Here is a 17,488-nt window from a genome sequence, read left to right as displayed (position 1 = left end):
AGCAAAGAAAGAAGAAACTAAAATATAATTTTAAAAATGAATCTTTTTTTATTAGCGATGAATGCTTTTTAATGCTTATGGTCGGCTTGCCCCAGTGGAGTTACTTCATGAGCCCAAACATGAGAGGGCTGTACGTCATTACTGGAAGTCCAGGGTACAAAGCCTTGGATGGTTCATGCAGGGGAATATTATCCAGACAAAACACAGGTATGCTGAGATAAGTCACCTTGCATCCCCAGTGTGTGTGACTTCCAGGAAGGAGGTAAGCCAGTCCTCCTTTTTCTGCATACACTCCACCTCTTCACATCAGCTGTGGGTAAGAGGATTTAAACCAGTTGGACTAGTGATAAAATGTACTGGTGTGCATATTCCACTCCGGAGGCGATGTCCACACGAGCAAACACGTCTGTGGCAGCATGTCAAAGCAGTGTGAGATGCCGCAGGAGGCACAGCAGCACAGACTCTGAGTTTGATACCAGGGAATCCCAGGATCAAAAGAAAATATGCTGGAAAAAAGTGGCCCAGGGCATGTTCCTAGAGCATGCCCCAAAGCAACTGGAAGCTGGGTCCTCCAAGGAGATGCTCTAGCACCCAGCCAGAGCATCTTTATGCTTGCCGCATGCCCCCACTGTACCAGCATGCTGCACACCGCCCCAGGTTTCTGGAGGAAATAGGAGCGGGGCATGGCTGGCAGCAGGGGCTCAGACTCAGGCTCTGTCCCTGGTAAGCAGAGATGTGGGAGTGAAGGGACTGTGTGGGAGGGGTGGGCCTGTCCCCCCCCAGTATACAGCCTGGCCCCCGCCTCTAGCTTCCCCTGGCTGAAGATCTGGGATCCGATCCCTATTTTAACTGCAGATGACACTGTTATACCTTTTGAGCATCTTTGTGGACAATATAACAAGATAAATTTTGATAAATCCAAAATAATGTATGGGGGAAGTCGTTTGATGAAATATCCGTGGAATATGGGGGGAACCAAACTTGAAATTGTCAAAACCTATTTGGTATATGGGTGTTATTCACAGCTTCTCCATCATGGAAACACCATGTTCAGACAGTTAAAACTAAGGCAGCCCAATTGGCTGTGGCTATAAAGAAATGTTATGAAACCACAGCAAGACGATGGGTCCAAGCTCCTATATCAGCATATAAAGCCAAAGCTACCTCTCAGATCTTATATGGCACTGAAGTGTGGGGTTATGCCGCTAGTAATGATGCCATACCTCAGAACAAGTTTCTTGGGGCTCTTCTAACTCCTGCATCTTTTTTGAGATTAGAGACAGGAATGCAATCTATTTTAACCAATATTATTCTTAGAATGGTGGGATTTTGGTTTAAAAGCCTGCCCCTTTTACCAGATCATCTGCTTACATTATGCTACATAGAAGATATTAATAATCCCCCTCCTCTCCAATCACCCTGGTTAGCTTTTCTTTCCCATACTTTTGCACTTTCTGGGATGGGATACCGTCTCAAAGATAATGAAAGATTTTTCTCCCCCATAGAAAAGGTTCGGGTTTTCCAGAGGATACGAGATATTGCCAGGCAGAATGATTTTGCAGTGGCTAGGGCTACTCCTATTGCCCCTTTATATACTCTCTGGAAATTAGATTGTGGGGGAGAAAGGTATTTCCAGTTGGATCTCAATAACAGATAGCCATCCTCCTTGACTAGACTCAGGACCGAACAGATGCCCACATCTGTTTTGGCTGGACATAGATTTTCTACTCCAGGGGCTAAAAGATGTTGCCCAGTCCGCCTAGGACTTGTGGAAGATACTACCTGCTATGTTTTAGAATATTCTTTATAATAATGACATAAGGAGAACCTATTTATTACTGCGCTTGCAGAAATGCATACATTTTTCAAACAGAGAGAAATTAATCTGGATTTTACAGCAAATGGATCCAAATTTAGTAAACCGTCTTGCAATTTTTGCTTATAAGGCTGAGGCGATTAGAGTTAAATATTACTGATATAATTGGTACATTTTAACATTAGATTTGATTTTATTGTCTCACTTGTGGATCTATGCACAACAATATTATAGGTTCATATCTTGATTTACTACTATATTTATATTAATACTTTTTTGATGTGCTGGGCTCTAGGTTTCATATAGTATTTGTAATTTGGTTACATTGTTTGAACTTATTTATATTATGGTCATATGTGTGTTATGTTGTTTTTGAGAGCATGGCATTTAGCCAGAATCCTTAATATATTGAATAAATTGAATTGAATTGGATATCTGGGAGAAGCTGGGCAGGGTCAGTTTGCTCCAAGTGGCATAATTTGCCCCACACCAAAGTGCACGTTCAGGCACGTGTGCTGAGGCGCCAATCTCCGGCACAAATTTGTGCCGCTGCTGCTGCTGCTGCTGCAAGCACACATGCTTGCATATGTGGACGCATCCAGAGGCACCATATTTTCATGCCTTACCCTACACGTGGCTAATGAATTGAGCCAAGTGCTTCAAGATATGTACCTCAAAACAATTAAATAGAGACTGTGGCAGTGATTTTCCTAACAAGCCTTTTGTTGAAAGACAATAAAATGAGAAAGAAGCAAGCAGACAGGATTATTTGGACAAGGAGCATAAGAATAATGTGGTTGTCATCTCTCCCTGGCTCAGTGCTTACTATTTATTACTATAAAACACACAGTTCTACCTTTGTTATAGAAAATGTTCTTCACCTTACAAACAATTTTCTCCATCATACTAGGCACCAACCCAGAGTGTGTGTGTGTGTGTGTGTGTGTGTGTGTTTATGTTTAAAAGGGATTGCACAACTTTAACTTGGGTTTTTGAAATTCCATCTGTAAATTGTCGACAGTAAAGGAGACACTACAAAGAATGGCTAATACTAATTTAAAAAAACAATTGTCTCATGACACCTTCTAAAAGTACATCTTGTCTGGAACTATTGAATGCTTCTCCTCAAAATGGACTTGAAGACTATGGGCCAGATCTTTACATGACGCAACTGGATCTAGCTTCATTGAGAAGAAGCAAATTAAATAATTGCATTAAGAGTGATTTCCAAGGAAAATCTGTGAAAAAAAATGGATTTGGTGATTCAGAAGGTTTCATTCTTTCTAAGAAATGATTGAGTCTACATGTTATCATATGTAGTGCTAACATGGGGACTGGGATATTGAAGGTACCTTCTTGGGTTACATGAAAAGCAAGTTTGTGATCACCAGGGATCCTGGTTTTCTCTGATTAAAAAAAAAAATCCCCAGTTTTCAAATTTAAAGAAGTAACCCAAAATCCAAGTGTTCCGTGATTAAAATGAAACACCACAATATATATACTTGTACTTGTCTATAGATATCCATATATTGCGGTGTTTCATTTTAAACATGGGACACTGTGGATTTTGGGTTACTTTTTTAATCCGAAAATTTAAGAATTTATTTTTTTTATCAGAGAAAACCAGGAACCCTGGTGATGTCTTGTGATCATGAAAGAGCCCATCACTTTCCCTAGTTCCAGTTTGGATAACGATAGGTTGCTTACTTGAAATATAATAGCGAATACTCTCTGCCACCTATTTTCCATTTTTCTTTTAGAAATGATAGCTGTACATGAACATATAGCTTACTTAATGGTGGGTTTCCGAGTTATCATTTTATGCTGTCTAGGTTTATATGATCATTTTACACTAGTTATATGGTACCTGGCTAACGCAAATATCATTAGCGAGCCATGAATCTTTTCATTTTTATCTCAAATTTACAATCCCCCTGGTCTTCCACTGAGAACTGCTTTTCTTACTATTATTAATAGTTATTTTCTCATTTGTATGGTGGTATCATCTAAAGGTCTGAAGTCAGGGTTTTTTGTTTTATTGTGCCAGATATTATATAAAAGCTGTGGACCAGCAGTTGGCAATGTATGGCCCACAGTTTGGCTCCAGCCCACCAATATTTTGTAAGAGGGCCACCATGCTCCAGGACCTGGCAGAGTGCAAGGAGTATCCTGAAGTACAGCGTACTTTTGGATGTGTGGAGGAGCTGCGGCTGCAGCATGGTTTATTCTGCACCAGGCACAGGCAGCGGCTGCAGCGGTACGGACTGGGACAGAAGGCATCAGCATGTCCCTGATCAGCCAGGCGCATGGTGCAAGACAGCTTCGGGATGCGTGGAGGAACCACAGCTGTAGCCCAATGGTTGGTGCACGCTGGGCTGGCTAGGGACATGCTGATGCCTGTAACATAGTCTCTGTGGCTGCAGCTGCTACCTGGAGCATGGTGCAGAATGGACTACCTGAAAGCATGCTGTGCTTTGGGACCCTCCCTGCAGTCTGCTGGGCCCTGCAGCGAGGTGGGCCATGTGCTGGGAAGCAGTTGTGACAGCAGAGGCTGGAACAGGCCTGGGCTCTGGCATGTTCCTGACCAGATGATTGGTGGAGCCATTAGTCAGGCAATGGTCCACGTGAGGCCGCGGTCACTATATTGCAGTGGTGGGGATGCTCTGTGGCTAGGGACATTTTGGTGCCTTCGATCAGTGTGTGAACGTGCTGCCTGTCCCCAGCTCCCTTTGGTTGTGTGCAGGGCTGGGGACTGTCTCACTCTAGGGTTGGCAGGGAGATAGGATTTGCTCTGCTGGGTGCTCCATGAGTCCTTTCCCCTGCTGAAACACTCCAGTGAATCCGGTGCACATGATTTGTGAAGGAGCCACGCACACACTGTTGTCATGCCGTGGGAGATCAACCCCATAATAAATTATATAATCCAGCCTCCCTCAAGACTGAGCTGTGTTAATTCAGCCCTCTGGTACTGACAGGCTGCCAACCTGTTCTGTAGACAAAATGCTTGCCCCGCAAAACTGCAATATAAAGGACAGGACATATAAGCAGATGAGCACCAAACAAACACGATGTTGGAAGTGATGTTAGAATTGTATCTTGTTAATGATCTCTCAATGTTGCCAGCCTCAAATGTTTGAAAATCAGGAGTTGGGCCTCAAAAGGAGTTGTCAAACTGGTTCAGAACGAGTTGTGGTCGTATATACGAGTTGTGGTTAAGCTCGTGTATAATCTATATCCATATATCAAAGCTGAGATTGTGCCTGTATCACTTGACTCCATGAGCCTGGCAACAGAAGAATGGGAAATACTGTCTTTTTAAGTCCTGACCTATTTACTAATTTTAATTTCTTTTTAAGCTTTATCTACTGCCCAAACCATGCCTTTCCTTATCTCTTTCCTTATTTCTTTGCTTTATTTTATTTAGGTGCAACCATCATGTTTTATGTGTACTAACAAGTACAAATTCTTACAACTGTATGGACTGCAATTAGCTTTAATGGGACTCTGCATGGGACAGCAGGCTCCTATACAAGGTCAACACTGGTATGTGTAAAAGTGCTGTGTAAAGTAAAAGCGCTGTAAACAGGGTCTTTATTAAAATAATATTTAACAAGTAACATTTTGAGATGGTATCCATAGGTCACATGAACTTTGAAATGTTGCTGTATGCTGAAATCAGACCCACCACCTCATCCCAGGAACAAATTCTTTAAAACCAGATTTAATAATAAAAACCCCCCAAACCTGGTCAGCTTTTCCAGTTATTTCTGAGATGCATTGTTAGATTTGTATAGCTGGGAGAGTTCAAGACAGGTCTGTATTACATCCCTAGTTGCTTAGTCCATGGATATTACTCTGTACAGATAACTTCTTTATTTAAAGATGTTGGAAAAAAGCAAAATTCCCAAAAGATCCCACTGAAGTCTTTAAAACTAACAGCTGGCTCCACTGCTGTTTACATGCAAAATTCCTATTTGATAATATAAGCAAACGAAAGGTCACCTGCAAGGGATATTTGTAAAATTGATTTTGAGAGAGTTAGTTATTTTCTGTTTTTCAGTATAACCCTTCCTCCCTTACACACACTCCCTCCACCTCCTCCCCCCAAAAAACAGTCAGGGCTCGCTATAATTTGTTAGTGCAACACCAGGATAGACTTTTCCCACCATGTGAACTGGATGAGGATACTGGCCTGAGTCCAACATACTTTTTTTTTTTTTTCTCACATCACTGCTTTACACTGGCAAAGGTGCTTCCACACTTGGCTGATGCAGGAGCAGATCTTTTTGGATGCATCTTACAGACTCAAACTGGCAAACTCCAGGACATGTGAGTAACTTATGCCATGCGTGCAATCTTATGATTGTCTATGTAAGTAAAGTTATTTGTACACCTGTGCACTTGTAAAATTGTGCCCTAAATTAAAAACAAGGCAGCAGGAAGAAATTTAGATAAAAAATGAGGAAAAGATCATGCTGTTACCGGAGTGAGAAGTGCATGAGGAGCCTTGGGCATCACACCTGTTTAGTTGCCTCACTTGTTTGAAGGAGATTGCCTTGCTTTGGATAACTTCCTGCTAGTGAAGAAATAAATGTCTGGGTGAACATTTAAATTCCCACTGTGTTAGTTTTACGCCAACATTGTCTGAATTGTCACAGCCCTGATACTATCAAGGCACAGCACCGTTCATAAATATTTGCTGAATGGTCTCTGAAACAGCTTTGTCAGACAGTAAAAAACCGAACGATTCAATAAAGCCAGCAGTGACAGACAACTCGCCTCCATATATACTTTGTATATCTTATTCAGTCTCTCTGGACCTGGGAGTAGCACATTTTTACTGCCATAAAATGCCATATCCAGTTTGCTGATCTGCTGTCAGTCCACAGACTTTGCTTTAAAAGAGGAAGGCAGAGAAGTGGCTTTGAACTGGCAGAAGGAAACAGGAGTCATATTAAATCAACCAAGCTGACAGACTCACTGAGTAGACACAGCAGTGAAGAGTAACTAGTGCACGTGTGCTACCGTGCTAACCGTGTCGCATGTTGGGCTCTTTAAAGCGCGACCTTGCCTGTAAAACAGACATGCGAAAGAGAAGAAAAAGGAAGCAGCCGTGGGAAAAAAGGAGGCAGCTGGTCTGGGCGAGGGGGCATTCAGGGAGTCTCGTTCTCTACACAAGGCTGGCCTGGGAGGGACTTCATTCCTGCGTCAGCTCAGCACAGCCGTCAGCCGGGACAACTCCCCTTCCTTCTCCAACATCGCTCCTGCCTCCGAAATCCCAGAAGACCAAAGTGCAGCCTGTGGAAAACTATTTAGCAGAGCTCATTACATCCTCCTGCTTTCTCCTCCCCGGCCTAGTTCCTAGCTTTTTATTCCCAAACTTGCCTCCTCCTCCCCGCTTCCCCTGCTCTCTTCTCCTCTCCTCCTCGTCCGGTCGTCTGTCTTCCTCGCCCCTCTTCTCTCATCCCCCTTCAGCGCGGGCCGTGTCACGGGGACCCTGAGGAGCGGTGCCAGTGGAAAGGGATGGACAGAGTCAGGCCTTAGCAGATACAGCTCCGCGCGTCGCTGCCTGCCATGGGGGTCCGCAGCGGGGCTGGGGCTTGACCGTGTTATCCGGCTTATCCCCACCCCAAGATTTGGTGGCCCATCGCTACGTGGGAACGCGGCCTCCGTCCTCTCTCGCTTGCCCCAGCGGGGCGTCGTGACAGAGGCCGGTTGCCTTTGCCCCGGTCGTCACGGCTCTGCGGCCCTCGGCGCCGCGGCACCATGCGGGAGACACTCGGGTTCGGGCCCCTGAGCAACTGGGCGACTGCATCGGCCGGCTGCGGCCCGCCAGCCTGCGCGCGGCCCAGCGCTGCGGCCCGCCGCCCTTCGGTTATGGCTGGGGCGTGCTCTGTTGGGGAAGGGGCTTGTGCTAGTGCAAGAGGGAAGGGGGGTCATGCTGGTGCAAAGGGGGGAGGGGGGTTATGTTGGGGCAAGGGAGTTGTGCTGGTGCAAAGGGGCTTGTATTAGTGCGAAGGGGGTCATGCTGGTGCAAAGGGGGGTTGTTTTAGTGCAAGGGGAAGGGGGCTTGTGTTGGTGCAAAGGGGAAAGGGGGCTTGTCCTGGTGCAAAGAGCGGTTGTGTTGGTGCACGGGGGTGTAGTATTGGGGCGCGAGAGCGGGGGGGGCAAGCTGCCCCGCGGTGACAACACCCCCGCCGCGGGCACTCAGAGGCCCACCCCGGCCACGTGACCCAGGCTGCCAGGACCACATCTCCCAGCATGCCCCGCAACCCTCCCTCCGACTCCACCTCCCCCGCGCGACGGCCGATTCCATCTCCCGTCGTCCCCAGCGCGGCGGCAGCAGCCTCCATCTCCCGGCGTGCCCCAGGCTGAGCGGACTTCATGTCCCGGCGTGGCTCGCGCAGCGGCGGACTTCATGTCCCGGCATGCCCCGCGGCGGCCCAGCCTTGGCACCGGGAGGGGGCGCGGCGCGTCCCTGCCCGTCACGTGACCGGTGAAGTTGGCCGTGAGGGGAGCGGCGGCGGTGGCGGCCCCACAGCGCGGTGAGTCCGGCCCGGCCCCCCCCGTCCTCCCCCCCTGCGCAGCGCTGCCGGGTCTGAACCGTGCCGTGACCGCGCTGGGACCTCCCAATGACCGTTTTGGAGGAGAAACGGTCGCATGCTTAAAAATATGCAAATCAGTTTGCAAATAAGTCTTTCTGTGACTCGATCTTGCTCCCTCCAGGCCGCTAACGAGGGACCGGGGTCTGGGCTGCCCGAGTTGACGTGTTTCTTTACTTCGAGGCTGGCCGTCGCAAGGAAGCGCAGCCAGCAAACATCAAAATTGGGTAAAACTGTGAGCGACTTGGGTTTTGCATCTGTCAGCAGCCTCCAAAAGTATCGCACGTTTTGAACGCTTTCACCATAACGGTGCAAGGGTTGAAACGATGATGGTACGAATACGGTGAAAGTTGTTGGCACCAGGGGTCCAGCCACGAAAACGTGGAGGCAGGCAGACGTGGTCGTGCCAAGGCATTTTGGAAGAAAATCGGGACAAGAAACGTTCCCGTCTCCATGGGGTTGGTCTGGTGGTGTGTGCGGCGGGTATGCGTCCAGCTTTTCAGTATGGCCTTCCTCCTTGTTGTCTAGACGATGAGACGTCTGGGGCAGTCGGGGTAGGGGGGTGGTCCTCCCTCGGGTTGGCCGAGGCGACCTCCCCAGCCCCGCCGCTCTCAACTTTGTTAGGTAACAAGTCCTCTTTCCTCTTTCATATGGCATCAGGTATCTGCATCTGAATTGATGGCTGCTGTGTGGTATTACTGCTCAACGTGCAGATTTTGTCTATGCATTTGTAGAGAATCGCAGCATTTGATTCGGAGCCGTGCTGTTTGGGTGCCGCCGCATTCACGCAGGGGCTGTCCAAGAGGGTCATTTAACCAAGTGCGTCTTGCGGTGCCCACATCCAGGTTTCGCTGTGCTCAGCTCATGGACAACTGGTGCCTCTCAAGTTTGGGGGGGCACCAGATCGGCGAAACCGGAAGTGCACTTCTGGTTTTACAGCTCGGGGTGCCAACCTCAGGGGTCGCACGTGCACCCTGTATGCGTTGCCAGTGGTTCAGCTTGACCCGCGCTTATCTGTCAAGGTTGTACCTGATGGGGACCTCATTTAGTGTTGTTATAAAAAACTGCTGGGATAGATCTGACTTCCCAGTGGTCAGCCTGCTGCATTGCTGTCTGTCAGTTTGGTTCAGTATCCCCAATCTCTTCCAGGAGCTTGTGGAGTTCACATGCAAATCGTTTATGACTTTTGAGCCTCCTAAGCCTCCATCTGTCTTCAGTTAACAGGTGATGTGGAGCAGGTGACTTTTGTCATCTCTAGCCTCTGTTGCCATGAGTGATGTTGTTACTCCTGACATGGTGCAGATGTGTGGGACTCTATATGCTGCTTTGTCTTAAAGAACCCAAATTCTGCTTGTTCCGGTTTTTTTTCCTCATACTAGGTTCCTCAGAATTGCAGAGAAGGGACCTCCAAAAGCCATGTAGCTCAGCCCTCTACTTCTGAGGCAGGACCAATCCCTATCCAAACATCCAAGAAAAACCATGATCTTAGATAATGCCTTCCCTACCAGACTTGTAACAGTGTGGGTTTTTTTTTTTTTTTCCCTGTGTTCTTGGTTTGGTCCGAAGTTCCCCAAAACAGTTTGTTGCATATATTTCTGGAGAGAAAGCACGTGACAGATGTAGATCATCTTGGGGTTTTGGGGGGGTTTTTTTGCACTCTTGTGCTTAAATATGTAGCATTACTGTGAATGTAGTATACAGTATATATTCTATTTTCTAATATTCTAATAGAAAATAGTTTATATAATGTATACCACATTCAGTATATACAACACAATTTAGAATTGTCCATCTTGGAGCTCCAGGTTGGAAGATGCTTCATCTTCCCATATGGATATTGTTCTCCAGTAACACTTTGGTTTCTTATCCTACATTAACATGTCTGCCACTTTCAGCCTGCTTTTCCTCTGATGCTTCTCACCTTGACATTTTTATAATAATAACTAGGACATATTTTGGCAGCAGTAACAATGTATGCCTTTCCCTACCTCTTGTATTCTAGTCTAGACCCAATTATAGTACAAAAGGCAAGTGCTTCTGACATGTATTTCATGGAAAGAATGGAATATATTACATATTGTGAAACTAAACATGTCTTCGCAGAAGCCAAAGACTACCTGAGTCTTAAGGTGCAGCAACTGGTGAAGTTTCTCCATCAAATTTGTTGGTCCTCCTATAGCCAGCCTCATTGGGTAAGATAATCTAGCCAGTTGTCCCTCCTCTCAGTCACCCCTGTTGACAGGGTATGTATTGAAGGAGCTGGGTATAGCATGACGAAGAAAGTGAAGTGAAGGAATTCTGTATCCAAGTGACTGCATTTCATTGGAAGGCAAGATTAAATTTCCCTTTCCATCTTACCCCAGTCCTTCAGTGAGTGTTTTTTAAATAGGGGGTATAACTCATGGAAATCATAGAAAAGTAGGGTTGAAAGGAACCTCTGGAGGTAATCTAGTTCAATCATCATAAACAAATTCATTGTCTAACCCAGTGGTTCTCAACCTTTTAAGATGTGAGACACCTCCTGGATAGACTTGAGGTATCCCTTGGGACTGTCAGCTTAGTTTTCACTCATTTTTATGCAGATTAAAAAAAACCAAAAACAGCAGTTTTTCTGAGTACTTTGTAGTAGAAAGACAACAACTGTACATTTCTATTGGAGATTGAGTCTATTGGGTTTATATTGTGGATCAAGTTTGCAAATCTAAGAGTGCTAAAATTATGTGGTACCTTGGTTGGCCATCACTGGTCTAACCTATTAGCAAAACTACACAGTTGTCTTGCAGGTGCATCAGGGCTAACACACTAACCTGCCTCAGGTAAAGCAGGCAGCCAACATCTAGCTGCAAGTAAGGTTGTTAAAATATGCTTGGGAGATCCAAGGAAGAGGGCCACAGCCCCCACTACAGAAGAAAGAACCACCCCCCCCCCCCCAAATCCACACCAGTCTGACCAGGAGATGAAATTCCTTTCTGACCCCAGATGTCCCTCCTTGCAGTCACACGATAGCCACAAGACCCTTTAGCCAGGAATCCCCAGATTCTAGTCCCAGCTGAAGCATTGGCATACCCCAGTCAAAATACCCAGTTGCAGGGTTGCAGCCAACCCCAATATTTCTGAGGAAAGCAACCCCCCCTACCCCACCCCGATTCCTAATGCAGGTAGTGGCAGGAGGGAGGGAAAAAAAATCCTTCCTGGCTTCATGTGGCAGCCAGGAAACCCAGAAGCATGGGAAATACCCTTAGTAGAACATAGGCATACCAACTACTCCTAGATCACTGCTTATCCAACCTCTTCTTGAACACCTCCCTCAGTGGTTAATTCCACAACTTCCCTAGACAGTCTATTTCACTATCTCACTCTTCCAACAGGGAAGAGAAATTTCCTGATATTTAATCTAAGCCTGCTTTGCTGCAACTTCAAGCTCTTGGTCAGCTCTCTACAGCAAGAGAGAAAAAGCATTTTCTCTCTATAGATTCCTGCAGATTTTTGAACATTGCTGCCATATCCCCTTAAGTGCCGTTTCTGCAAGCTGAACGTGCCTGTTTCCTTCAGTCTGTCCTCATATGACTTATTTTCCAAACTCTTCATCATTCTTGTCACCTACCTCTGGAAACTCTTCAATTTCTCCATGTCCTTTTTAAAAGGTGGAGCCCAAAACTGAACGTAATACTTCAGGTGAGACCTCACCAGTGCCAAATAATCTAAATCTAAAATAGTGCTGTGCTCATGCTGGCCTGTCGGAGCTTTCAAAATATACCAAAAATGCTAGTGAAGAGGAGGGAAATAAAATGGGGTGATCCTAATGTATGAGTTCTTAGAGCTTCAATTTCCATTTTCAAACAGAATCATCGATTAAATCTTTAGTAATAAAGTGGCGGTGGCCTGGGGAGGTAGGTATATTTCAAGAACAAGCCAGAGAGAGATGCCGAAGACTGTAAATTAAATTTTGAAGCAGTATCTGGTGCCCCTCAGATGATTCTTATCACCTGTCATTTTACAATGTGGGTGACAACATGGGGGGTACAGGGTGAAGAAAAAGATCTGTGGGGGTTTGGAAGGCTATGGATTAACCATGTAGATGTGCTGATGAGTCTATAGGTTAAATAAGTGGTTTTTTGAAATCACTGCATTTCTTCACTGCTTCTTTTGTGCCTCCTAATGCTGCAGGGCATCTTGTGCATGTGTGTGGAAATGTTACCTCAGATATGGGATGTTAAGTAACAGGCTCCTATTTTGCTCATATTGCACCTATCCCGGCCTGCAGGGCAATGAAGGATGCTTTTTCATCTCAGCAATGTGTAATTTTATGGCAGGGGAATGGGGATCAAAGTTAGAAAGGAGAGACATGTAGAAGGTGAATAAGGAAGAAGTCAGAAAACGCAAAAGCAGCAAAAAAGAGGATGAGGAAAGAAGTGCATAAGAATATGAATGGAAAAAAGTAGTAGCAGTAATTTTCAGGATGTGGTACCAGGGGCATCTGCCAGAGTAGGAAGAGAGGCACTGGAATTGCAGGACTAGATGCTGGTCTCCCTTGGTGTCCAATGTGAAAAGCAAAAGAAATACCAAGATAGCAGGTCAAGATCCATCCTCAAAAACTTACTTTATCAACATTTCTTATGCATACAGTCCCATGGACTCCCTAATCTGTCTTTGGAGATGTCTCTTTAACAACAATTCTGTTGTTAAGAGACATCTCTCATTCTTACCACAAATGCCACTAATTTTTTTTATATATACTATAATTTGAAATAGGAAGTAGGTAAACAGTTAGACTGTAATGCTGTGATCAAAGAACAAGAATAATCTACCTCCATCAGAGCTCCACAAAAAGGCTAATAACATTTTGCAAATGAGTTTCACTTGAAATTCAGATGGGAATTAGAGATATTGTACATTAGGTGCAGGCTACAAAGGAAAGCCAAAAAGTGGGGAAAGGAGGAAAATTCAGGAGAAAAAGATTCCTTTTATGTAATAGTTTAAGATCTTTTAAAATTTTGTTGTATGGTTTTTTTGTTTTTGTTTTTTTTTTAATGAGTTTCATTCACTTTTCACCTGGTTTCCAGCAGCAAACTGCAGGATCTTGGTGTATTTGTTTTTTATTTTTAAACGCAGATAAAGCAGCAGCTTTTAGGGGTTCTGGGTGGCATTGTGAGAGTTCTTGGTCCAGTTTTCCAATGAGCACTTTTATATTCCCTTCCATGCTGCCCCTTAGGCATAGGAGCCTCTGTAAAGAAATAAACAGGACACAAAAAAAACAGTACTTGCTTTTCCTTCAAATCTCTCTAAATCGGAATGTGCTGTCATGCCTGTAAATGCTAAAAAATGGTTAGGTAGCTGATACGCCATGACTGCTGCTTATTGCATTAATCATAACCATCTTGCTGTTGTTCAGTCTCTGTTTCTATTCTCCTGTTTTCTCATTTTGTTCAGTACTATTATAAGCTCTTTTGAGCAGGGGTCATTATCTTGTACATGTGTGGTGCATATGAGGGAATTATAGAGACTTGAGGAGTTGGAACCACTGCCAAAAAATGAACATAAAGCTTAATATTCTCCCTTTAAATGATCCAGCTTCTCATTCATCATTACAGGGAGAATTGGCAGTATTAGAAGTATTACTGTACAGTCTTCCTAAAAGAAGCCTGTAAAGATAATCCAGTCTGAGGGAAAAGTTTGCTGTCATAGCTATATCAGCTAGAAAGGTCTCCAAATGTTCTGGAGCTAAGATAATGTTGTGGTATAGAATATACTCCAGGATTAGTGTGCATACTCTGTGAGTTTGAGTGTCCATCCTTGTTGATTTATATGAGTAAAGATAAATGGATACGAACAATATTAAAATGTTCTGTAGATAGTATGTGCACATTTTCAGTCAAGGCCCGTGCACTTAGAGAGCTTTCAGTGTGAGGGAAGTCAGACTTAACAGGCCACTTCATGCATACTGATCACAGCCTGAATCAAAAAGTCTACTTTAAAAAACCTAAGAGACTTGGAGCTCCAGAAGTAGAACCACTTACTGAACAGAAATGAGGCCCATTTTGCCAGTAGCGACAGACGCATGATTTGATTAATATGTAGGCACTCATTTATTTTTCGCAGACCACTGATCAGCAGGTCTGTACAGATAGGTTGTGATGATTCAGATGAAAAGGGGAAAGAGATTATCAGTGGTATAGGTTCAGTCTGCACTGAAAAGCTATGGCATATAGAAAAGTGGAAAAAATAATTCCTGGTTGATATAGCAATGCAGGCAAAAACCCTGGTGTGGGTGTAGGTATGCTGCTGGAAAAATACTTCTGTTGGCTTAGCTGTGTCGGTTGGGGAGGTTGTATATCTACAGTGACACCAAAAATGCCTGTCAGCACATGCTGCTTTTGCACTGGCTCTGCCAACATAGCTGTGGATGCAGAGGCTCTGTCATGCTCAGATAAGAGAGCCACGGTTTTGTGACCTAGCTAACATGCTTCCATTTCCTAAATCTGTTAGTTTATGGTCCTTTTTTTTGGCTTGCAAGATCTGAAACTTGACCTTAACTGTAGCAATTGACCAAAGTCTGAGGAAGATGTGTACGTACAAAGTGACAAAAAAGTATAGTGAAGCTTCTAGTTTTTAAAGTAGAGACTGTGGATTTGAGTTCTTGTATACTCCTAGATGGGGGACTTTATGAAAATATGTATTTGGCTCGTTTTGGGAGGGGAATGAAGAGAAAACAGCCTCTTGAACTCCTTTATGAGTGTGAGAGGATGTAGGAAAAACAAGCAGAAGACTGGCGATGCGCTATCCACAGGAAAGCAAGGGAAATGTGAGCCAGTAAGTGGCACAGAAGCTCATTCAGAGTAGGGATGTTGGGAGAGGAAGAGGAGTGGCAGATGTTACCACAATAGAGGCAGGAGTGGCAGCATCTAGTTTGGAGGTGAGGGTGATGTTAGGAGGGCTGTGGAGTCTGCAATAAGAACTGCCGACAGAACTGTTGGCTCTGGGTGTAAAAGGATGTTTGCAGGGCTCTTGATCTGGATGCAGCTTCTGCCAGCAGATTTTCTGTGGCTTGGGAGAGCTGGTGTGTTTTTGGTTTTAGAAAAACTTGTGCTGCAGGATACACTCTACTAGCAAATCTTGCATTGTAGAAAATAGGGATGTGAACAGTTAATGTGACTGATCGTATTTAACGGATAAGCCCAGTGGTAACAGGTTGTAGCTTAGTGCAGGGTGGGGTGCAGTCTGGCAGGGAAGGGAAGCTACGTGGTGCCCCAGGAGGAATCAAAGGTGGCAGGGCAGGTGTGAGGGAGGAGTGAGGATGGGGAAAGAGGATTAGTACCTATAGTTTGACTCCATAGAGTTGCTTGCAGCCTCTCTGCCTGGAGGTTCATAGAATTTAGCTGTTGGGTACTGGTCTCCCTTCTTCCTGCTCCTGCCTCCCTCCCTCCCACTTGCTCTGGGGTTGCCGATTTAATTGTTTAACCATTGTAATTACAACAGGATAGTTTTAAATCTCTATTTACATCCTTAGAAACAAATGGGGGAACTTTTGAATTGAGAATGCTGACCTGCTTCCTCAAAACAGTGAGGCTGTTTCAGTGTTTCACTAGATCGGGCTGCGGTGGGAAATCAGCCCAGCTGGACTGACTTCCTATCCTCAGCACTACATTGAAATGTTTTGACTAGCCTCCTTTTGTTTTGAGACTGTTTCAAAGTCCTTTGTTTTGTTTCGATTTTGCTGTTTCGACCTCAAAATGAGTCTCAATGAAATGGCCAGTGAAATTTTTGCATAGCCCTACTGTGCAGGCAGGGGGAGGAGGGCAATCGGTCTCTCCCAGATGAGATGAAATTTTGTAGCTGGACTTAGGTGGAAACTATGAAGCCCACAAAAAAAAGGATGAATTTTAGCTGAGACCAAGATTGCAAATAGTTTGTCTGCTTGCTGTTTACCTTTGGACAGTTAATATGTTTGTTATGAAGTAGATGTTTTGATTCTTTCTAATCAGTTGCTGGTAACTGGCTTGCAGAAGAAAGTGTCAAATCCATTTTTCCTATTGAGAGAATGCAGTTGGAAATGAGGGCTGTTGCCCCAGTCTGACAGAGGACCCTGCTGTGTTTGGAGAAGAGAAGGTGCTGTGCAATCTGTCATTTGAAGCGGGCACTGAGAGGCTACAGAGGGGGTGTAAAATATTTCTCATCCCTTTACAGCTTGATGGGAAAAGAGGGGTTTGTGGCTGGGTAATCCAGTCCAAAGGACAGGGAATTGTGGAGCTGTACTCTGGGGAAAAGTGCGGAGTAAGTGCTTCTGTCTTGAAAAGCATGTCCTTTGAGAAACGAGAGATACCTCACTCCTAAATTATGACAGAAGGGATCTCAAGTTTACTGGGCTGCTCTAAGAATTGATTTAAATGTTTCTTTTACTTGCTTAAAGATATATTGTTGTCATGTACCTACCAGACCTGTTCATTTACTTAGTGTTGAGTTTTCTTTTTCATTTGTCACTTGCTTGCTAACCTATAGCAGGTAAGGGCTGGTGCTCTAGCAGGTGAGCATGTTTGTAATGTGCCATAACTCACTGCATAAACTTTAATTGTTCTGTGTTTGTATGATTTTATTTTTTTCAAACATGAAAAACTTGAACTTGAACATCATTAATATTCAACTGTGTTGCTTCTAACAGCATTGAAAAAAATGTGTAGACGCTATTTAGTTTGTGCATATGTGCATATAACCCAGATTCACAGTTTAACCTCTTAATGTGGTTTAGTATTTTGTGTTTGGGTGTTTTTTTCCGCTTCCTTTCCTTTTGAAATGCATGTTAACAGTGGCTTGTACTTCTGGCAGCAACTTAATTTTGCTGTTCTATTTTATGCTGTATACAAGTGAGTCTGCTTATTTTTCAGCAGCTTCTTTTAAACTTTTTGGTGACGTGTTTTGAAATTTAGCTACCTTATTAGGTGGTGCTTTTTTGAAATTATGGTATGGCTGTCTGTATCGGCATCTGTGTTGAGAGGGACTTGTGGATTTGTTAAAATCATAGATAAAATGGTTTTCTATTTTTTCTGCCTTATGTATTTATTGCTGGATTCTGCTT

At 44.5% G+C, this 17,488-nt stretch overlaps 1 protein-coding gene across 4 annotated transcripts in view; it reads left to right on the top strand.

The window, feature by feature from the left end:
* Positions 1-5,412: 5,412 nt before the first annotated feature.
* MTM1 (myotubularin 1) overlaps positions 5,413-17,488 on the top strand; it is a 51,500-nt gene continuing 39,424 nt past the window's right edge. The window contains exon 1 of one of the 4 annotated variants that reach the window (XM_019540258.1): positions 5,413-6,145. In XM_019540258.1, coding sequence (XP_019395803.1) covers positions 6,107-6,145 — 39 coding nt within the window. In that variant the 5' untranslated portion in view covers positions 5,413-6,106. Of the gene's footprint in view, positions 6,146-8,266; positions 8,362-9,017; positions 9,043-17,488 lie in introns of those variants that run through there. The other 3 variants (XM_019540257.1, XM_019540260.1, XM_019540261.1) reach the window with 3 other exon arrangements.

The sequence above is a fragment of the Crocodylus porosus genome, unplaced genomic scaffold, assembly GCF_001723895.1.
Source record: "Crocodylus porosus isolate Cpor-Errol unplaced genomic scaffold, CroPor_comp1, whole genome shotgun sequence".
Lineage (NCBI taxonomy): Eukaryota > Metazoa > Chordata > Crocodylia > Crocodylidae > Crocodylus > Crocodylus porosus.
Note: the sequence above shows the minus strand (reverse complement) of the source record. Positions and strands in the feature narration are given on the sequence as shown.